This window comes from Phaethon aethereus (assembly GCF_964289735.1).
Source record: "Phaethon aethereus genome assembly, chromosome: 5".
Taxonomy (NCBI): domain Eukaryota; kingdom Metazoa; phylum Chordata; class Aves; order Phaethontiformes; family Phaethontidae; genus Phaethon; species Phaethon aethereus.
Window position 1 is genome coordinate 49,662,683 of NC_138579.1, and position 23,797 is coordinate 49,686,479.

Here is a 23,797-nt window from a genome sequence, read left to right on the forward strand (position 1 = left end):
TCCTTACAGAGTTCAGAAGGAATAATTAGCTTCTGGCTATGCAGTGTTTTATGTTATAAAATACAATCTAAATGCTTAATGCTGTTAGTGAGCACTGTTGATTGCTTAGGGGTTGATACGGCTTCTTTCTGAACTGAGGCAGTCTGTGCAGGGAGTTTGTACACAGAGTGCCGTCTCATGGGAACAGCTGAGGACAGCAGAGATTGAAAGCCAAATCAAATGTCACGTAAAAAGCGATTAGTTAACACACTGACAATTTACAGTAGTTGTGGTATAATATTACGTTTATTATTTTTATAATGATCAATAAAAGCACTAACTGAAAAGTTTTCCCAATGTGGCTTGCATAAAGTGCTATTCAGACAGTACAAGCAGATGATCATTTTTGTAATTCTCATCTTGTTCAAATGCAGTCTATTTTACTAGGGGTTTCTAAACGTATGTGATTAACATTTACTCTTGCACGCACACACAAAAATGACTGAAAAACTTGGAGAAAGGCAAGGTCTGGCATGGTCCAGAAAGTGGCAAGCTATCCCCAAGGTCTGGCAGAGCTCTTCTTTCCTTGCTGCCCTGCTTGGTATTTTAGTGTTGGGCTTATTTCTCATCATCCAATTTGTGGCCTGTTTTGAACTAGAGATATCAAACAATACTTCCATGAACTAGATATAGACAATTCTCATTCCATTATGATACAAGTGAAATGTGGGTTTAGGCTTCCACCAGTAAGCCCCAGGTCTTTTTAATTATTATATTACCAGAATTTAAGACATAAACACAGAACAATGTCCTATGAAGGGAAAAATGGGCACATATGAACACTGCACTCAAAAGGCATCTCTAACGTCTGTACCTGATACAGGACTGCTATCTTACTCCCTCCTTGCTGAAATGCCCAGGTGGGAGAAAGAGTGTTTGCCATAAACCTGACTTATGTTGGTTTATTATTTTCTTGTGAGTTATAGCCAAGCTCCAAATATTCATCAGCTTGAAGTCTCTAAGCCCTTTGACTTCATAGGAATTCTGCATATAAAGAAAAGAAAGACTAAACAAATCTTTAACAGGTTAGACAGACTAATCAAATGTCAATAACCAAGAAACCAAGGACCAAAGTACTGCTCTGCAGAGCTTCTTTCAGTGACATTAGGCAAATCCCTTAATCTGTGTGTCTTGGCTTCTTTGTGCTGTCACAGGTATAGAGGAGGAAAATTAATTTAATCATTAAAAGATTGTCAATTCTGGTGGTAATAAAAACTACACAAGCACTTATGTTAGACAAATAACTATGGCCACTAGGTTTCTCTTTACTTTTTAGAGGTAAGACAGTTAAAATTATAGATGTATGGAACAGTTCAACACAACTCAAAATGCTCATAATTGGAATTCTTAAAGAAGTTCACTGTGAATTAAAAACTAGTGTCATTTATTTTAAGCACAGGAGGAAATAATTTTAATAGGTAGGGACATCATTTTCATTCAACATTTACATTTTATAGAACTCTCTCTTAGCACCAACATTACTTTGTGCAGAAACTTTTATAATCAAAATAATTTCAATACAAAATAGAAGTGAAGAAAAATGTAGAAATGTTGCTAAGAAGAAGAATCCTGCAATTCTGATAAACTGCTCACCAGGACACAGTCTTCGTTATAATTTATTATAATCTATATCATAACCTCTTAGAGTGAGGAAATTAGTACTTTAATCTGGGCAATTTGGGCAATTTGGGATATTTTCTAGTAATAGAAGAACTGAGGAAGAACATCTTTTTTAGAAGAGAAATGGTTCTTTAAACAATGTCCACACACTTGCATCCAAAGACAGACAATGATAGTGAATATGAAGGTGGGGAAAGCCTACCACTGCATGTCTCCTCATCTGTGTCTGTATCTTCCAAATCTAAGTACTTGTCCACCTGCTGTAAAAAAAACAAATTGGAAAATAGATTAAAATTTATTAACTCCATTCCTTTTAGTACAACTTAGAGCAAAGCAAAAAAGCATTAAATTGTCATCTTCATCTTCTCCATTCTCCCCTGCATTTTTTCAAGAAAGAACATGTGTTGGGATCACCCTGCATGGCTCAACCTTAAGGAGAAGGAGCTGTGGCGTTGATCTGCATGGCTCGACCTTAAGAAGAAGCAGCTGTGGCGCTGAGAAGCTGGTAAACAGCTGGATATCTGCATGGCTCGGCCTTGAGGAGAAGGAGCTGTGGTAAACAACTAAGAAGAAGCGAGGAAAACAGGAACACCTGCAAGCAGCAATCCTGACTGTGTGAGGGGCGCGTGGACAGCACGTGATATTTTGTATATAGCCAATTGCAATAGTGTGTGTAACAAGTTGTAACCAATCACGAGTGTGTGCGCAGTGACTAAGCAAAAATTATGATACATATTCGAGTCAGACAAGACAATAAACGGCTTCGGAATATAACTCTCATAGAGTTGTGAAGTCCATCCTTCTCCCGCAACTGGTGACCCCGACGTGATACGATCTCTGGGATCTCATTGTTGAACACCGGTCGAGCCATGCAGGGTGATCCCAACAAACATGAATTTCCTTTGAAATGTGTAGCCCAAAGGAAATACTTTTACATATAGGCAAAGAATTGCTGCCAAAATTGCTGTATATCAATTACAGTGATGGGAAAGAAGCTCAAGCTGTACAGCAACTTTTTTAGGAACTTAGTGGGAAGATGGAGAAGTACATTATTTTCATAGGAAAAAGATACATGGTAAGTTAATGTGCAGTTTTGCAAGCTCACTGAATATGGCACAGAGACAATACATTCTGTAGGCAATATAGAGCTTGATCCTTCTGTTTTGATACTAATGGTGAACTGAATGGGAAATAAAAAAGCTAAGAATTACCAAATTTTTAGTATTTCATCTGGGACATTGCATTACTGTTTTTTCAGGATGATGTCCCTTGAAAACGGTCTAAACTATCTAAAATATACCACGTTTCTTATTTCAGGTAGCACTTTGAAGAGAGGCACAGGGTGAGAGTGAAAGGCCTTATCCATACTCTGTGCAAATAGTGTTACCATGGAGGATTTATTACATGCACTGGGTAGTCGTCTGTGTTTCCATGAAGTAATTAGAGATGCTCTTAGATATATTTTTCCAACCTGATTTGACCATTCTCATCAACACTTACATGACCTTTACACTTTAAAAGTACATACTCATTAATATTTGAAAAAAATTTTGGATGGTAATGCCCTCATCCTTCTTTCCCATAGATGGAAAAGAAATACATCAACAAACTGCAAGTACTTTGTAAATGAATGTAAACTATCAGTCATGTTGTATGCATACCCTCAATCCCCACTTCGAAGAAAATCAAAGAAAACCTCACCTTCACTCTTTCAGACAGACTGAGATCATTTCCACCAGAGCCACCAGCTTTCCAGCTCTCATTCATCACTGTCTGTAGACAGATAGGCAAGAAATATTTATATGCATGAAACAGAACCAAAATCACAGTTAAAGCTCCTACTGATCTACACATACATACAGATTCTTTATGGTGTAATTAAATTTTTTTTAAAAGTGAATGCAATGCTCCTGAAAATAGAACATATGCAGGTAATCCTCTGAAATCCTACACAGGACTAGACTGAATCAATTGGAACAACAGCACAAGTAATCATAACATGCCTAAAAAGTAGCATTTAGAAAGAAGCATTGTTTTCAATAGCAGTTTTTCCCTCTTTCCTTTCCTCAGGGTAGGCTTAAAGGTTACAGTGGCCAACTTACTGCATTACAGCCTCCTCCTGCTACTATGCTAGCAATTTTTCTGATGCATTCTACTATTACTGTTTGTTTCTTAAACTGCTAATAAGACAAAAATGTGCAGCCATGCCCAAAACTTTTTTTCTGTAGCAACAAAGACAAGTCTTAAGATGTTCCATTAACTAAAGGATAATGGAAGTTGCATATCACTTTATGGGGCAGAAAGCCAATTCAAAGTGGCTAAAATAAGAGATCTAAAGGCAGTCTACCCCAATGAGGCAACTATATTCTTCATGAGAAAAATGGCAAGAAGATTCTTGTCATTATTATTACACAATCAACTGACAGAATGGGATTGTTTTAAAACTCTTGCTTGATTCCACCTCAAAGGCATGTGCTAGTAAGGAGAAAAATGACAGCTTGTCCTCTTTGACAGTGGCTTGGCAGGCCCATCATTTCAAGGCACTTAAGTGTGTTGCTCTGTGTACTGCATGAAATTATCTGCTACTTCTTTTTTAATAAAGTTTAATGAAGGCAATTTTTGAGTACAGGCTAGATCACAGCTTAGTTATTTGTTATTCAGGCAGGAGGGCAGAAGTTCTTAAAAAGTGGACTCAGATTTCCATCTTGCTCTCTCCAGATGATGTCTGCTGTTCTCCTGTCCCTACTCATTAAATCCCGTATGTTTCAGAAGATTAAAAATGCCTCTGGCCTGCCTACTGTTTAGTTTAGGTATCTGAAGCAATATAGCGTCAGTCACACAGAATTCAGTACTTGCTAAAATCCCCATGAAACAAAATAAACCTGTGCATGCTCTCAAGATTTTTACCTTTTTGCCAACCTCTACCTTTAACTAGAGCCTTCAGTGAAAGTATTAAAAAGGTCCTTGCAGGGCACCTTATTTATTAGTCAGATTATGGCAGCTCTTCAGTAGAGCAAATGCCACTGCCAAATGTGATCCCTGCAGGTGCCTCTGTAAGCATTACACACTTGGGTAGTATTTTAAATATTTGCCTCGCATGGGGTAAATACCACTAGCCTCTAACATTTGGACACTGTATCTCCCTGTATTTTCATCTGTTTGAATGTGGTGTTTGTCCACATGGACAAATGTTAACTCATTACCTCATTCTCATTTGGCATCTGTGGTAGAAGAGACACACAAATTTCTTTGCTTCTTCCAGGTGAGCCACACTGTTTATTTCTGTTTGGTAATTCAGAAGTAGAAAATGTTTTTCTTAAGGAGTCCACTTTACTTCCTTGAATTGTCTTCCCCTCTTCCTCTGCAAGAACAATCACACCAGATCAGATAACATAATGCACTAGCCAAGAAAAAGAAAAACATGCATTTCATTAGATTTAATATTGACTTATTTTATACCTTCACTTTTCCTCTCATGCTCAGAGCTTACATGTGCATCATATACATGTATTTTGCAATCTTTATCATAAAACTGAATATACAGTTTGAATTTCAAGTGCACAGAGTATCACCTATTCCTCAACACTGAAGAATTCATTGTCTCAAAAACTTATGCGACATATAGAAAACATGGTAAAATAATCTGAGAGCTGAAAATATCCAAAAAAGCAAGACAGTAGAGTAAGGTTACACCTTAGTTTTAAAATAAAAACTTTGTTTAAATGTTCTCTGAATGCTGCACAAAATTGCACATACCATTTGTACCCATGCCTTCATCTGGCACTGCAAACCCCAGCACATATGAAGAGAGTCTCTTCTTTGCGATGACACTATAAATCCCATAGCAACTGCACGCACACATTTTAGATGTACATTTTTAGAATTAAAAGCAGAAACCCCACCTCATTCTCCAGCACCAACACACTCCCAACACTCACATGTCTAGTTTTAAAACTCCAGCAACTATGCTTACGTGGGATCTGTGCTCACAAAATCACTTGATATCTTAAGCAGTTCAAGTGCACATATTCCTTCACATACCTAACTGATGGCGTACCTTCTTATCAAGGACAAGAAAGGACTCTGATTTTCATCACAGTGCAGCGATGATCTGGTCCAAAAATGGAGTAGTTCTTGTATTTTCTACCTCATTATCTTGGTATCACCTTGTTTATACTATCAGCCCAAACATGTGCCCCATGTGTGAACCTCACAACCATTAGAGCAAATGCCCATGCTGTCTAGCATAGAAGTGAGTCTTGGCAGTTCTTGTCAGAGCTGATACTGATACTGGCTGTGAGTCTGCCCAGGGCCAGCACCCACAGAGCTCTCAGGTGTCCATGGGCACCACTGCCAGAATTCTAAAAATGTACATCTAAAATGTGTACGTGCAGTTGCTATGGGATTTATAGTGTCATCGCAAAGAAGAGACTCTCTTCATATGTGCTGGGGTTTGCAGTGCCAGATGAAGGCATGGGTACAAATGTTATGTGCAGTTTTGTGCAGCATTCAGAGAACATTTAAACAAAGTTTTTATTTTAAAACTAAGGTGTAACCTTACTCTACTGTCTTGCTTTTTTGGATATTTTCAGCTCTCAGATTATTTGTGATGAGATGCACTGACAAGTCCTGTAACCTAGTCCCTGTATCTTTAGTTCATACACCACCACCTTTGAGCTGATTTCTTTAGGCCCTGCTGCTTTCAGTGTTTAACAACTATAGTATGCTCTTGACTTCGCTGATTACCAGTTTGATTTCCTCTTCATATCAGCAACCTAACTGGGTAGGAAAATTTTGTGAGTAAATCTTTTTTCATTGGGATCACACTAACAAAAAGCAGTATGCCAGTGATATTTAATTGTCAGAAGTTTTGGTCCTGAGATTAAAGATTAAATACAGATGTTCAATCAGGGTTTATTCCCTTAGGGGATTCCTTTGGTCTTCAAAGACAGACTGGAAAAATGTTTTGCCACTGAATTGACAGAAGATTGGAATAACTTCTCTTGTGTTTATTTTATACACCAATAGTGGCCAATTGGGCCCTTACTGAAAATAGGGAAGTATTTCGAAACAGAACCAAGTCTTTCAATGATAGCTTATGACATTTTTCAGACCTTTAACAACTCCTTGGACAACAAGAGTACAGTTAAGACAACTCTTAGTGCTTCTGACTGTCCTACCAGCCAGGTCCATGGGGCATGGAGCAGCCAGCAGAATTAGGATAGAGCTAGGTGATCATCAAATTAAATCTCAACAGTACAGATTGGATCTAGGAGCTGATTAAAGATGAGGAAAACTATGTGCATGGAAGTACGGATTTCTGAACCTATGCTGAATATTTTTTTCCTACAGCATGGCAAAAAATATACTAATCATGGCCAAAACAAAAAAGCAGGACTTTTTATTTTAAAAGTCACATTATCAAATATGGAGCAGCTATAGGACAATCAATTCAAATGAACTTCACACCACATTTTCTTAATGAAAAATAAATGCTCATTTAACAGAGTTTCTTGGGTTTAGTTTGAAAAATCTACTTTGTAACAATAAGAAACACTGCAGTGCATTTGTAAAGTGTAATTATATGTTACAGGCATTGAAGTAATTCTTCTGGAGAGTTTTAATGATGCCCTTGGGGTTACTACATCGAGCCATTCACCAAAGCATTATTAATCCCCAGGGACAGCTCTGTGCTGCGTTTACTATGATACATAGAAAGAGCTGGCAGTCTGAGCATAACCTGAAGTCCACACTCATAAGAGTCAAGGTTTATAGAAAGAAAACTACACCACACCAGAGCAATCTAGCAAACAGATTTTAATGCTCAGACCACAGATGGATCCTCTGAATAATTTTGAAATTTCACGTCTCTTGATACGACATCTGGCTTCTCCCCACTTTTTTAGCAAGTACTTTCCTAAAACAATACTTGGAAATAGCAGTACATATGGGCAATCTCTTCTTCCTACACAGTCTCTTTTTCAAGCCATGGAAATTGTCATAGTTTAACCTGGCAGGTAGCTAAAACAACCACACAGCCGTTCACTTACGCTGCCCCCACCCCAGCAGGATAGGGGAGAGAATCGGAAAGAAGGTAGAACTCATGGGTTGAGATAAAGACACAATAGGGCAGAAAGAAAAAGAATAATAATAATGATAAAAGAATATACAAAACAAGTGATGGACAGCACAATTGCTCACCACCTGCTGACCAATGCCCAGTTAGTTCCCAAGCTGCAATAACTCCCCAGACAACTCCCCCAGTCAACTCCCCCAGTTTATATACTGAGCATGATGTCATATGGTATGGAATACCCCTTCGGCTACTTTTGGTCAGCTGTCCTGGCTGTGTCCCCCTCACAGCTTCCCGTATAGCCCCCGCCTTCTTCACTGGCAAGCCAGCATGAGAAGCTGGACAGTCCGTGACTGCTTGGCAACAACTAAAAACATCAGTATGTTATCAAGATTACTTTCATCCCAAATCCAAAACATAGCACTAACAGGAAGACAATTAACTCCACCCCAGCCAAAACCAGGACAGCATCCACCCCTGACTCTATACCATCTACGTCATGCCCAGGTCGTACAATTTCTAATACATCCCAATTCACCGCCGCCACCTTTCCTGTCTTTTGATATATACACACAGACATCATTCCCCTAGTTTAGGGGCCATCACTCTAAAATGTCTGTTTAGTTCATTTAGTCCATTACTTTGGGGTCCATCTGTCGTAACAGTCTCTCAGGGCAGGAGAGATGGTGTGTGGTCTTGGATCATTACATGCTGAAGCCAGTCCTGATTCTATCACCACTGCTCTTTGTTCGGTTTCACTAATCTGGGTGATTCTTACTATAATACCATTAATATAGTGATCGTAGTGATGACATACAGTATTATATAGCAATTAACAGCATGTAATTCAAATTGGCTATCCTTCCCCAAAATCAAATCTCCTGGAGGTACACATTGGACTTCCTCATCCTGCCACATCACTCAACAGATGCAAACAGGGCCTTGGGCAAAAGCAATCGCATTTTGAGCAAAAGGCATGGATTTGCCTTTGCCCGAGGCAGGAGTAACCCAGATTGTCTTCCCTAACATATTCTTTGTGTGTACCACAGGGACTTTATCCTCTTCTACCATATGTAAAAGTTTTCACTGGGAAGGGCCAACTCAATTGGTAGATCCCCAATGCTGACTAACCAGGTGGCTTTTGCTAAATATGTATCCCAGTGTTTGAAGGTCCCACCGCCCATTGCTCTCAGTGTAATCTTTAAGTCCATTGTATCATTCAATTTTCGCAGAGGCTGGTGCATGACAGGGGATGTGATACACCCACTCTATGCCATGCTCTTTGGCCCAGGTGTCTATGAGGTTCTTTCAAAAATGAGTCCTGTTGTCTGATTCTTTCTGGGGTGCCATGTCGCTCTATGACTTGCTTTTCAAGGCCCAGGATAGTGTTCCAGGTGGTGGCATGGGGCATGGGATATGTTTCCAGCCAGCCAGTGGTTGCTTCCACCATTGTGAGCACAAAGGGCTTGCCTGGGCGGGTTTGTGGGAGTGTGGTATAGTCAATCTGCCAGGCCTCCCCATATTTATATTTCAGCCATTGCCCTCCATACCAAAGAGGCTTTAACTGCTTGGCTTGCTTGATTGCAGCACACGTTTCACATTCATGGTTAACCTGTGCAATAGTGTCCGTGGTCAAATCCACCCCTTGATCACGAGCCAATCAACATGTTGCATCTTTTCCCTGGTGGCCTGAGGTGTCATGGGCCCACCGAGCTATAAATAGTTTACCCTTACGTTGCCAGTCCAGATCCACCTGAGCCACTTCGATCTTAGCAGCCTGGTCCACCTGATCATTGTTTTGATGTTCTTCAGTGGCCCACTCTTGGGTACATGAGCAACTACATGGCATACTTTTACAACCAGATTCTCTACCCAGGCAGCGATATCTTGCCATAACATGGCAGCCCAGATGGGTTTACCTCATCACTGCCAGTTGGTCTGCTTCCATTGCTGTAGCCGTCCCCACAGAGCGTTTGCCATCATCCATGAATCAGTACAGAGATAAAGTACTGGCCATTTTTCTTGTTCAGTAATGTTTAAAGCTACCTGGGTGGCTTTCACCTCTGCAAACTGACTTGATTCACCTTGTCCTTCAGCAGCTTCTGCAACTCATTGTATAGGACTCCATACAGCAGCCTTGCACCTCCAATGTTTGCCTACAATAAAACAGGACCCATCAGTGAACAGGACATACTGCTCTTCATTTTCTGGTAGTTTATTATATGGCGGGGCCTCTTCAGCATGCATCACAACCTCTTCTGGCAGTAGTCCAAAATTTTTACCTTCTGGCCAGTCCATGATCACTTCCCAGAATCCTGGGCAACTGGGGTTTCCTATTTCAGTCTGCTGTGTGATCAGTGCAAGCCACTTACTCCACCTAGCTTCAGCTGCATGATGTGTAGAGGGGACCCTCCCTTTGAACATCCAGCCCAGCACCAACAGTCAGGGTGCTAGGAGGAGCTGTGCTTCAGTATCAATCACTTCTGAAGCAGCTCGAACTCCTTCATACACTGCCAATCTCTTTTTCAGTTGCAGTATAGCAGACCTTGGATCGTCTGTATCCCCGACTCCAATATCTTAGGGGTTGACCTCAGGTGCCCCCTGATGCTTTCTGCCAGAGACAGAATGGCCAGGTAGGGCCATTCTCCCCAGCTGTGGTGTAGAGCACATTTTTAATATCTTGGCCTGCCCGGACTGGCCCATGGGCTACTGCATGCACTACTTCCTGTTTAATTTGTTCAAAGGCTTGTCATTGCTCAGGGCTCCATTTGAAATCATTGTTCTTCCCGGTCACTTGAAAGAGAGGGCTTACAAACAGACTGTAATTTGGAATATACATTCTCCAAAAACACACAATGCCTAAGAAAGCTTGTGTTTCCTTTTTGCTAGTTGGTGAAGACACGGCTGTTATTTGTTGATCACATGCACTGGGATCTGATGACGTCCATCTTGCTGTTTTATTCCTAAAAACTGGATCTCCTGTGCAGGTTCTTTGAACTTACTTTATTTTATGGCAAAATTGGCTTTCAAAAGGATTTGGACTGTCTCCTTCCTTTTCTCAAAAACTTCTGCTGTGTTGCACTGTACAATGTATGTATGGCAGGTGTTCCAGAGCTTCACTCTGTTCCAGTGCAGTCTGGATTAGTCCATGGCAAATAGCAGGGCTATGTTTCCACCCTGGGACAGTCAGTTCCAGGTGTACTGGACACTCCTCTAAGTGAAAGCAAACTGTGGCCTGGCATTCTGCTGCCAAAGGGATTGAGAAAAATGCATTAGTGATATCAATTGTGGTGTACCATTGGCTGCAGGAGTTTCCTCCAGAGACTGAGGGCTTGTGTCTTTTTTCCCAATTGCCTTGTCAATGCCCCCTTCTCTAGACAGGGACCATCGCTGCTTGGCTTCCCTACCTTCTAACTCCTGGCTACTGGTCCCGTTACCCCAGCATCAGAACACCTAGGTGACAACGTGCTCTCCTGGACAACGGCTGAAGTCTTTTCACATATCTTGCAGGTCACTGAGGGATAGGGATCAGGTGGTTGTCTCTGGTTCTGCCTCTTCTACCTCCAGTTCTCATGATGGCCCTTCATCATCCTTTACTAAACCAGCTGACTTTGTGTCCATTTCTTCTTGTTTATAGGGGTGACTGATACTGGCACGGGTTGGTTCTCTGGTTCATCTGCAGTATCTATCACCAGGGTCTGAGTGGCCACAGTGCCCACTGTCAGGCTTGGAGTAGTCACAGTACCTGTTGCAGGGGTTTGAGCAGCTGCAATGCCCGTCACAGGGGCAGGAGTAGCCGCAGTGCCTGTTGCAGGCGTTTGAGTAGCCATAGTGCCCATGCCTGTCATGGGGGTTGGAGTAGCTGCAGTGCCTGTTGCAAGGGTGGTAAAAAAATTTATGTCTTTCAAAATTTAAATAATTGTTTAATTATTTCGACCTGAAACACATTCGTGAGTAGGAGCAACAGGAAAATGACGGTTTGAACATCCCAAGGATATTCAAAATTCTCAAGAGCTATTGAAAATAGCCTGGAGAAGAAGGGGAAGGTGAAGGAAGGTGTCTCCCCCATAAATTGGCTCTCTGAGGAGAAAAGGTAAAAAGTGAATTATTAATAGTTTCTGAGAGTTGGCTCCCAAAGTACAGAGATGATGGCAATGCTGAGTACAAATACCAGATTAGTGTCACAGCCAGCCATTTTTCACAGCCATATCATTAGCCCCTGTTACAAAGTACAGCACAATGATAACCTTGACCCACCTCCCACAGATGATAAACAGCACAACAGGGAACATATACTTTAAGTAAGGTGTTACAAAACACACACCTGAGAACCATCACAAAAACTCTGAGAGCAAATAAATCAACATTGTGACCAGCAACTATCAAACTAATATAATGAATGTTGCAGGGGTTTGAGTAGCTGCAGTACCCATCATGGGGGCTGGAGTAGCCACAGTGCCTGTTGCAGGGGTTTGAGTAGCTGCAGTGCCAGCCATTTATAACAAATTTGTTCTCACACCCTCTGGTCAGATTTGTCATTATCTCAACCTGTCGAGCCCCACGTTGGGCACCAAAAAGGACTGTAACGTTTAACCTGGCAGGTAGCTAAAACAACCACACAGCCGTTCACTCACCCTGTCCCCACGTCTAAAATAAGGGATACAAGCACAAGAAAAAGTAGCAGAAGACAGCAGCTGAAATGATGGAAAGATGCACATATTCACTCTGCAGACAGTTTTTCAGTCTTACTTTATAGAAATTCCACTGTCAGTACCTTAACAATGAAATAACAAGCCAGCTTAGGTCTCTAGAAAAGTACATCTGAGTCTCTCAAGAGTAGTATCCATCATAATTGTGTGTAACTGAAAAGTATGTTGCAGACTTCAGAAACATATTTCTATCAGACAGTATATCCAGCTTGATAATTTTTTTCTCTCCTACTACTCCTACTATCTGTCTTCTATATTGCTTAAAATTCTCTTTGTCTTCCAATTTGGAAGGGAATCTTTTGAAAATGTCCACTGATCACCCACATACTTCAAAGAATAATGGAGTCACTTATCATAAAGCCAGGGAAGACAGAAACCAGGATTATCAGGAAAAACTTCCTGTCAGTGAAATCTGTTAGATGAAATAGTAGCCCCAGAAGAATGACAAAAGTATCGTGGTCTGAACATTTCAGAGCCAGACCAGACACAGCAATCAATAACATACTGTAGAAAACCTGGCTTGGGATAATACACTGGACAAAACAATACAAACTACTATGTATTTCCCACATTTTTTCAACTCAGTGAATTCATTCCAAAAACAAAAATTGGGTGAGAGTGAGAAACAGGCCCCTTTAACTATTAAAAAAAAAAATATACAGCAAAGCTACTATTCTAAGTTCCAATTTACTTCTTTGTCCTCAAAATGCTGGACAGAGGGCCAGCAGAAGACCTGTGAATCCCTTCCAAGTTATGCTTTGGTGCAAAACCTGGGATTCAAATAATAATGACTTTGTGCAGGACTCTAGAACTAAAAATAATTTTACTTTTTGATAACTGATATAGATAACTACATGATAACTGTCTTGCACAGAGGTCACAAGGACAGATTTCATGTTCATGTTAATTTCATTTCATGTTCATTTCGTATTCATTCACAACCTTATTTACCCTAAATGCCAAGCTGTAAGAGGAAAAAAACAAATTTCAGAACCGAAAATCCAATTTGTTGGGAAGATAATTTTTAAGCCTTCTATTTCTTCCTGATAATTCAGTCAAACCAGCTCCCAGATTTTCTGCAGTAACCCAATCAAAACTTGCAGCCTCCTTCTACTTGTATATTGCCCAGCTGTATCCCATAGAGTAAGTAACTGGAGGATTTCAGTATTAAGGTCCTATGTGCCTGTCCATAAGTAAGAGCAATCCAGATGCAATTCAGACACCTAAACTTCGTTATGTAGTGCTGTTTTAAGAGTCTTAGGGCATCCTGTCTAGCCTCCCGCTGCCACCCAAAAAGGCATTGCATGTTCCATAGATACTATATCATATCTGACGCCCCTCAGCATCTGAATTGTCTATCCCCTAGCTATCTGAATTCCTAAAGTCCCATTCCAATCTTACTCAACCAAAACCCTCGCTAATTTCGATGACAGTGATCTCACTGTAGCACTGACCAAGCAGAACTCTTCTGTCAAAGTAACAGCAGAGAAAATAACAACTTATTTCCCTAATTGTGCAAATTCATATTCGTTACACATCTGGCAAGTCCAATATGTCCAAAATTGTGATCTTTTGTTTCTACACTTCATCTCCAATTAACAAGGGCATTTTTGCTGCTGAATCCCCTTTCCCTCACTGCAGTGTAACTCGCTTATGCCTATGGAATTCTTCCTCTCTACACCAGAACCGAGATACAGCTGGTGCAGCCTCTTCCCCAATGTCTTTGATCTTACTCTGTTTAAATGACAAATAATCAGCAAAAAGTATCGTTTACCTTTTTTTTCCTTAAAAAAAGGTCAATTTTTACTATAATCAGTAATATAGGCTTGATCCTTTTCTCAGTAATGCCAGGTTCCTAAGGAAATTTCATTACACCATGTCCTCAGCTAGCATAAATACGTATTCCATTAAATGGGACAAGTAACTTCAGTGGGACTATTTCTGACTTAAAAGGGTAAACTCTTGAGTTCCAATTATTACTTCTGGCTGCCATTTTTTGATACTTCCCTTACTGTAGTATGTTTAAAAAACAGACAGGAAAGGACTTTTTTTTGTATGTGCTCCTTCAGGGGAAAGAATGACTCTCAAGTATATTTTAGCCACTGTCACACATCTGCTTTAGCTTAATGTACAGCAACACTTCTTCAAAACTAACTCAGCTCTTAATTTTCAAAAGTTTAACTGTTGTTTTACTGTATCAGTATCTCTCCCTTTTTCTTTAACGGAACCTGTATACTCTGGTTTTATGTAGTGTTTATCTGTATCAATATCTATGTCTCCGTTGTGCTTTAGATAATGTCAGTGTTAGAAAAGGGCCAATATTTCCTGTTTATACCACATTCACCCCAGCTGATCATTTAAAAATATGTATTATTCTTCCACGGTTCAACAGTGCTGTTGCTGGATACCTTCTCCATTTGAATACTATAATGAAGTCAGTTAAATAACAAGGCAAATGTGCACTTGACCATTTCAGCAGTCTGCATGAGCAAAATCCTGCTTCTTCCAACAGATGATGATGAAAAATCATCTTTAAAAAATTCAGAAAACCAGACAGAAATCTTAGAGCAGATCCTCAGCTGATATTAATCAGTGCAGTCCTAGTAAGGAAGCTATGCCTCTTAATATCTGCAAGGGATCAAGTGGTATCTATCATTACCAAGCAATGCCAACATACTAGATCAGATTTCTAGTTCTAACAATAAAGAGTGTTTACGTGGTGGGGGGAAAAAAAACAGCTTCTTAAAGGCACAGGCTGTACAACTGATAGCATTTTGCAATTATCATTTGAAAATGTATCCGGATATGAAAGCTGGAAGACTTTTTCCAGTAGTTGATAAAGGTGGGCCTGCTTCCGATGGCTTCAGAGTATCTACACTGTACTTTGCAGAATGCAAATAGTGTTATATTTCAGGAATTGGGTTTGAGGCATAGTTTAAGAAGAGTTTTAAATAAGACAGTAACTAATGGGAGAACACTAGTTCAGTGTACAGGAACTCTACACTTCTTTCTGAGTCTTGGCTACACTGAGCCATATTTTGAACCTTAGCTAAAAGATACAGAAGGTATTTGAGTTTATTACTTAAATAAGCACTGTTTGTTACACTTGCTTTTTTTTTTCTTTTTTTACAGTCAAACCAACCACAAGTGTGCTTAAATTCATCCTCAGCACAAGGAAACTACATTAAATACATATGTTGGGAGCACTTTAAAAGAATAGGTGATATACTAATAAATCAGGACAGAATTGATTTTGAAAGCCTTCTGTGTACCTGCATTCTAGAAGAATTCAGCACTGGCAGATAAACAGATAAGCACTGTAAGAAACAAGAGAATTGTACATAATTAAAAGCATTTGACATCTCCATACAAAGTATTCCTTTCTTAACAAATAATACCATGAGAAGATTACAGCAGGTGGGAACAAATTAATAGAATGTCAGAAAGCCCAAGACTTTCAAAAATGCTAGATTTTGGATATCATAATTCAGACATGGAGACATCTTCAAAAGGCCTGATTCTTTCTTTTAAAGGCAAATACCTACTTTCTTGAAATTAGGTATTTTTATGTGATTTTATACTGCACACAGAAAAGCACACAATTCTATAAAGAGTTCATCACTAAATTGGAAGCAAGGTCACTAGATTTCTGTTTTGGATTGTCCTGTTGAGCCACTATATGGCTCTGATCTCTGAGATTATTTGTCTTGTGTCATTTCCACATCTGGAAAAGAGGGCTCACAGTGCTTCCTCAACTCACTACAATGACATGAAACTTAGCCAACAGCTGCATTTAGCACACTTCAATGCCTTTCAAGGCAAAGTGATGAGCTAGAGCAAGAGTTCATTCTGTGTTACTGCTTTTTATAGCACTACAGAGTTCAACTATAGCCAATATGCTACTATAGGATGGAATTTGTATCAAAGTATCAACAGCAAAATTACTAAATATTTCCCTTTTTCTACATTATAGAAATTCTAAGTTATGCAACAGAACGAAAATACATTTTTTTCATCTGAAACAAAGTTTAGAAATTGTTTAGTAATAAAGGCATCACAGAAAAGAACAAAAAATTGCTATCATGGAAGCACTATTGTTCAAGGGCTGCCAAAGTTTCCAGGAGTCCAAGTGCCTCTGTCCCTATCTGGTGCTGCCAGTGAGCTACTGTGCAAACAAACACTAGTCGTTTCCTTTCTTGATGCCTAATTTTTTCCTGTCTATACAATGGAGGTGAAGTGTTTTGCATAGCAAATACCACTAAGACCTAAGGACAACGCATATCCATAAAACAGATGAGCTATTATTATTTTTAAAATAATCTATTATGTTTCCATCCTTATGTCTATTTTTTTCCTACATTTAGGGGCTCTGTATGATATTTGACTTTATACTATATTGAATGAAGGTTACATAGAGATAGCTACCGAATTTATGATGAAGAGAAAATTGCAAAGTTTTTCTCCCAACCAATTCTTTCCAATGATCCAGCACAACACATCAATAAAAAGCTCTGAATTGACGGTGTTTCCCTATTTTATGCCCTGTTTAAGTTCTCTGGGGATGACAGATTAATTTAATTAGTTTTATTGAATAGTCTCATTGCTTTTATTGGAAAATCTACTCATAGGAAGAAGGCTGCAAATTTCTCTTGGGGTTAGCATTGTCCTACTGGTCCATTTTTAAAATTAAAGTGAATTTATTGTCATTTCTTACATAGTTTTCTGCTATGCTTTCTGCTGTTAAGACTCATATTTGTCAAGTGCATCCACTGACACTTATGTAGGAAGTTTAAAGGTGCTGTTTTTCCTAAACGTGGTTAATGAAAAAAGGAAGCAGACAGCTATCGTCAAATGGACTGTGAACTAAATACATCGCTCAGCTTGCACTGGGGAATTAAATTAATCTGATCACAACACAGAATATGGCTCCTGCATGGCACCTGGAAGCAGAGAAGTGGTCAGACACTTTCCAACTTCCTCCGCTTGACAGCTTGCTTGGCACAGAAGCATCAAAACAACAGCACTGAGGCTACGAAGTATATATCCAAGGTTCAGTTTGCTTAGAGATGGTCTGATCAAAGCCCTCAGATTTCAACGCACTGCCAGGCAGTGTGAGGTATATGAAATAGTGCAAGATTAATAGCAGAAATGGACTGAATTTAATCCCAGTGGTGAAATGCTAAGGACCAGGGAAAAAAATTTGAATCTAAACTTGGGTTTGGAGAAGAATTTTACTCATGGCAGCATTTCTCTGTGCAGCTGACCAATCCAGGATCCCATATTTTTAGCACTGGGAGAGGAGTAATTTAAAATCTAGATGAAAAATTTGAAGCTGGGACCATTCTGGAGGGGGTTTTTTTCTATATTTTTTGTAGAAGGTCAAAGGAAATATTGTATGCTCCAGTGAATTTCCCAATCTTCCTCTGAGTTTAGAAAAACGGGCAGATGCTGTCTTCTAATTTTGGACATCATAGTTCTCTCCACCAGGTTTCAAACACTCTTCCTAAGATTTGAAAGACCTTCTTGCCCTGTGTAGCAGTTTTTTTTAAAAAGTGGGGATTCAGTCTATTTCCATGAGATTTTGTCCAAAGTTGTTCTAGGAAGTGTTTAGTGTTTAGTTCTGAAGAGACCACTCATTGACCACATCTACAGAAATCTGTGTCATTGATTCCTTTGTAAATTCAACTCTTCTGAGGCTTCTTCAAGTGCACAGTCAAGAAATCACTCTTTTAAGATTTTTCTTTGGACTTAAAAAACATAGCGGAGTTGTACAACCTTAAAGCAAATGCCAGAAAGCTGTTTTATTATCAGATTGTTTTTATACTCAAAGTTAAAAGAACAAGCTAACAAAACTAAATATATAATGTGGCATAAGCATAAGAGGGTTCAGTGACTCTAAGAGTAGCACAATGTATTAAAATAAATTACTAATAAAATTATTCCTCTTACCAATATCTTTATTTGAATTTGCACAAGAGGTGGTCATTTTTTTCCAGATGCTGAAAACTTCTGCAAAGCTTTACAGTGAGCATGAAAAATTTTACCTCTTTGGACCTGTTCTCTAATTAGGAAATTATATTCCCCTGGGTTCACCAGCCCTTTCACCTACCTATTCATCTTGTTAATCACAGAATCATGAAGGCTGGAAAAGACCCTTAAGATCATCAAGTCCAACCATCAACCCCACACCACCATGCCCACTAAACCATGTCCTGAAGTGCCACATCCACACATTATTTGAACAATTCCAAGTGATTGTGACTCCACCACCTCCCTGGGCAGCCTGTCCCAATGCTTGACCACTCTTTCAGTAAAGAGATTTTCCTAATATCTAGTCTAAAACTCCCCTGGCGCAACTTGAGGCCATTTCCTCTTAGTTATTTGTGAGAAGAGACCAACACCCACCTCACCACAATCCCCTTTCAGGTAGTTGTAGGGAGCAATGAGGTCTCCCCTCAGCTTCCTCTTCTCCAGGCTGAACAAGCCCAGTTCCCTCAGCTGCTCCTCATAAGACTTGCTCTCCAGACCCCTCATCAGCTTCACTGCCCTTCTCTGGACACGCTCCAGCACCTCAATGTCTTTCTTGTAGTGAGGGGCGCAAAACTGAACACAGGATTCAAGCTGCAGCCTCACCACTGCTGAGTACAGGGGTACAATCACTTCCCTACTCCTACTGCCCACACTATTTCTGATACAGGCCAGGACGCTGTTGGCAGCCTTGGCCACCTGGGCACACTGCTGGCTCATATTCAGCCGGCTGTCAACCAGCAACCCTAGGTCCTTTTCTGCCAGGCAGCTCTCCAGCCACTCCTCCCCAAGCCTGGAGCGTTGCATGGGGTTGTTGTGATTGAAGTGCAGGACCCGGCACTTGGCGTTGTTAAACCTCATAAAAATGACCTCAATCAGCCTATTGATTTAGGGATCCAGCCTGTCCAGATCCCTCTGCAGACCCTTCCTGCCCTCGAGCAGATCAACACTCCCACCCAGCTTGGTGTCATCTGCAAGCTTATTGAGGGAGCACTCAACTCCCTTTATCCAGGTCATCGATGAAGATATTAATTAAGACCAGGCCCAAAACTGAGCCCTGGGGAACACCGCTTGTGACTGGCCGCCAACTGGATTTATCTCCGTTCACCACAACTCTCTGAGCTCGGCCATCCAGCCAGTTCTTTACCCAGCAAAGAATCACAGAATCACAGAATCACTAGGTTGGAAAGGACCTTTAAGATCATCAAGTCCAACCATTAATCCAGCACCACCATGTCCCCTAAACCATGTCCCGAAGCACCACATCCACACGTTTTTTGAACACTTCCAGAGATGGCGACTCCACCACCTCCCTGGGCAGCCTGTTCCAATGCACCTGTCTAAGCTACGAGCCGCCATTTTATCCAGGAGAATGCTGTGGGAGACGCTGTCAAAGGCTTTACTAAAGTCCACATAGACAACATCCACAGCCTTTCCCTCATCCACTAAGCGGGTCACCCGGTCATAGGAGATCAAGTTGGTCAAGCAGGACCTGCCTTTCATGAACCTATGCTGGCTGGGCCTGGTCCCTTGGTTGTCCTGCACATGCCCTGTGAGTGTCCTCCAGATGAACCTCTCCATAATTTTCCCTAGTACCGAGGTCAGGCTGACAGACCTGTAGTTCCCAGGATCCTCTTTCTGGCCCTTCTTGTAGATGGGTGTCACATTGGTAAGCCTCCAGTCAACTGGGACTTCCCCAGGACTGCTGATAAATGATGGAGAGTGGCTTGGCAAGCTCCTCCGCCAGCTCCCTCTGTACTCTTGGGTGGATCCCATCAGGCCCCATAAACTTGTGGGTGTCCAGGTGGCATAGCAGGTCCTTAACTGCTTCCTCCTGGAGTATGGGGAGTTTATTCTGCTCTCCATCCCTGTCTTCCAGCTCAGGGAGCTGAATATACGTGGGAGCTGAGGATAACTGGTCTGGCTATTAAAGACTAGGCAAAGAAGGCATTAAGTACCTCAGCCTTTTCCTCATCCTTGGTGACAATGTTCCCCCCTGCATCCAATAAAGGATGGAGATTCTCCTTGCCTCTCTTTTTGTTGTTAATATATTTGTTAAAACCTTTTTTGTTATCCCTTACAGCTGTGACCAGACTGAGTTCTAGCTGGGCTTTTGCCTCTCTAATTTTCTCTCTGCATGACCTAATGTTATCCTTTTGACAAAAAAACACACTTTGGATGGTGTAAGTAAGAAAACTAAAAGACTTACTAGAATCTTAACCTAGCCCTTGAGTGTCCATCCATTACAGAATCAATTAAAAGGGTTAAAAAAAATTCCAATTATGGAGGGAGTGCTCCCATAGTTTTTAAATGTAAGCCATTTAAGATATATAAGTTATGTTCTGTTGGAGTACCTATGTTTTAAATGCTGAGCTCAGAATTTGAAAATGACATTGAAGTATTTTTGTCAATGTCCCATTGTATCTGGTAGAAGTGAGGTAAAAGCCTTACTATAAGATTTACTTGTCAATTTGTCTATGAACTCTCAGTCTGTCACAGTACCAAGCACACTTTAAAAAACAGAATCATTGGGGTTTTTAGGAATACTGAAATCAGGTAGATTAAATTCCTGTACCAAAGATACAATTTAATGGTCCAATTAAGTTATAGCGTACCTGTGTGCTGTTTAAACCATATCACTAAATGAATTACACTGAATTTAGAAGGACCTTATTCTGACTCTGAATCTTGTTCTATTTGAGCTAAGAGAATACTTTTTCAAATAACACAAGGAAGAATAGGGGTAGCCAAAGGTAGTACCACACATTCAGATACAAAAAGACAACATCCTAAAAATGCAATTTTCTTGATTAGGATACTAGCTATCCTTAGAAAGCCAATGAAAGTCAGGAATGTAAAAATTCATTCATACTGTTTCCCATATTTACAAGAATGGAACTATTCTGTCAGCAGAAGACCCTAATGTGCTCATACGTTGTTACTCCAGGCTGAAATTTAGAGCCTCAAAACGGTTCTTTTTAGATAGGCCAGAACAGTCAAGGATGCTTGGGTATATTCTTCTCAGTTTTGCTGTATGTAAATTTAACTAATGAAGAAAAAATAAACATTAGTTAGGAAATCAGATTCTTATGAGATGCTTTCAAGAATAATGTAGAAACTCCTGACGAAAATATCCTTGCAATCCCAACTAGAGAGCTAATACAAATTCATACACAAGTGAAAATCACCTTAGATAAATATGGTACCCTAAGAAATCAGTGGGATTCAATGTTATATGTGTCTTCTATTTCCAATGTTATGACAGTCAAAAAAATCTATCAGATGTTGATGTTTTTCAAGGAATTTTTTTTTAAAGAGATATATATTTGCACACACAACTGAATGGGCTTGGTTATTTGTGTATACAAATAGCTATCTCCATAGCCAATTAAGTAGGACTGCAAATTCTGACATTAACACTCACTGTACAAAATTTAGTGTGTGGATCAACACCATTATCAGGCCAAATTCAGAAAGGCAATCTGAAAATGGTCAGATTTTGCTTGACAGTAACCACAAATATATATCCCCACAGTAAATATTTGAATTCATATGTAAAAGTGAAAATTTCTGGAGCCTATTAGCAGATAGTCTTATAAAGCTATCACAGTTACTTTAAAAAAAATATTAAATCCAAATGACTATTTTTCAAATGCAAAATTAAGAAACTAAGAATGTGATATTTTATAAAATATTTTGCACTGTTATGATGCTAAAGGGCCTTGTGCTTTAAGTAGAATTTTTGCAGGTCATTAGTTTATAAAGCAAACCAACACCTTTGGGTATTTTTGAAGGAAAAGTTAAGGTGGGAGGAAAACAAGCTGAGCTGTTTTGTTTATACCAGCACAGGAAACTGCATTTCTAAGCATTTGATTCAACTGAAGCTCTACCTTTTACAGTTTTAGTGGCAGATGCTATAGTGACAATGAAAGTGACTGAAATACATGCGGAGGCTTTTTGCAAGTAGCATCATGATATGCAGCATGCTTCTAACTAAGATAGGAGCTATCCCCAGTGTATCAATCAATAAAGAAGACCAGAACCTAATTTTCAATCCTCTTATCCCCCAGATATTTTTCTTCTATTTTTCTCTTCTATTTTTTACTGGGAGGAGAGAGAGAAGGTTGCCACAAGATTATTTCTATGGCAGCTTTGAAATCCCACACTGGTTTTCTGCTTCCTGCCTGTGACTGACACTTAGTTCTGCCTGAAGGACAAGGACAGGACAGACTTCTGAGTGCCAATCAATGGAGCATGCCACATGCTGTAATTGAAAAATACAGTGCTTCTGCAAGTATACGAGGACATCATTTTTAGTGCAAAGCTGTGGTAAAAAGAATTGTGACTAACATGTATCTCACATTTATTTTTATGGCACCTGACTTAACATGGCCAAAAGAAATGAACCTGAGCAACAGAATTTGGATCCAGATCTGAACTGCCTGTAATTCAGCAATACTCAGACCAAAGTTAAGTCCCACTTTTTATTTCATCTGCAGAGCATGAGATCTTTTCAGCCTCATCATCCTAATCTGATGTCCTGATATGCCTTTATCCAGGTTATTTGTTGGCTTGGTGCACACAACAGCACAGCACAGCAAGCCAGTGCTAGTAAACCTGTGAAAGTATCCAAATTGCACACCCCTAATCTTAGGCCATCTCATACTATTAAGTACTTTCCTTAGGCTCTTCTTTTACAGAAACTTCTCTAGCAAAACAATGCAGGACATACTTAGGAAAAGCCTATCCTTACAAATAGTGCACACTCCCCCACCTCCCTAAAGCAAGGAAAAAGCGGTTAACCATCTGTAGAGACCTACTTTAGCATTCTGTGAACCAAGCTAAGGAAAGTGTTCCTTAGGGATCCCACTGCTGATAGGAGAAACAAAAGCATCATAAAGATTTGCCTAAGGTCACAAAGCAAGTGAGTAGCAGAACGACACTAAATACTACTGCTTTTCTTTTTACCTTCCCTTCTGGCTGTAATTTCTAATGGGAGATTTGGGAGGTTACATACCTTTCAAAAGATATGTGAATGTGTTTAGAAACTCTTCATATGACTGCTCATGGCTATTAATAAATTGATCAAGGATGCTGTTGCTTAGCAGTTGTTCTACCATCATCCACACCTTAACAGTCGAACAGGTATATCTGCTTTAGTAGGCTGCTTCTGTAACAGAAAGAAAAGAGCCATATGTATCTGTAGAGAGAAATCAAATTAACTGAAAAGTCCCTAATTCACATAGTTGAGCAACAGAATGTCAAACTTTTCTTTTCTCCTTGTGAAGTTCTGACCTTGTCACTAGGACTTTACACATTTCCCCCAAAA

At 40.0% G+C, this 23,797-nt stretch overlaps 1 protein-coding gene across 1 annotated transcript in view; it reads right to left on the reverse strand.

Moving 5' to 3' along the window:
- IFTAP (intraflagellar transport associated protein) overlaps positions 1-23,588 on the reverse strand; it is a gene marked incomplete at both ends in the record, with an annotated part of 36,421 nt that extends 12,833 nt beyond the window's left edge. Inside the window, 4 exons of the mRNA XM_082001024.1 lie at positions 1,862-1,916; positions 3,361-3,432; positions 4,863-5,020; positions 23,486-23,588. Of these exons, the coding sequence (XP_081857150.1) occupies positions 1,862-1,916; positions 3,361-3,432; positions 4,863-5,020; positions 23,486-23,588 (388 nt within the window). The remainder of the gene's footprint in view (positions 1-1,861; positions 1,917-3,360; positions 3,433-4,862; positions 5,021-23,485) is intronic.
- Positions 23,589-23,797: the final 209 nt, after the last annotated feature.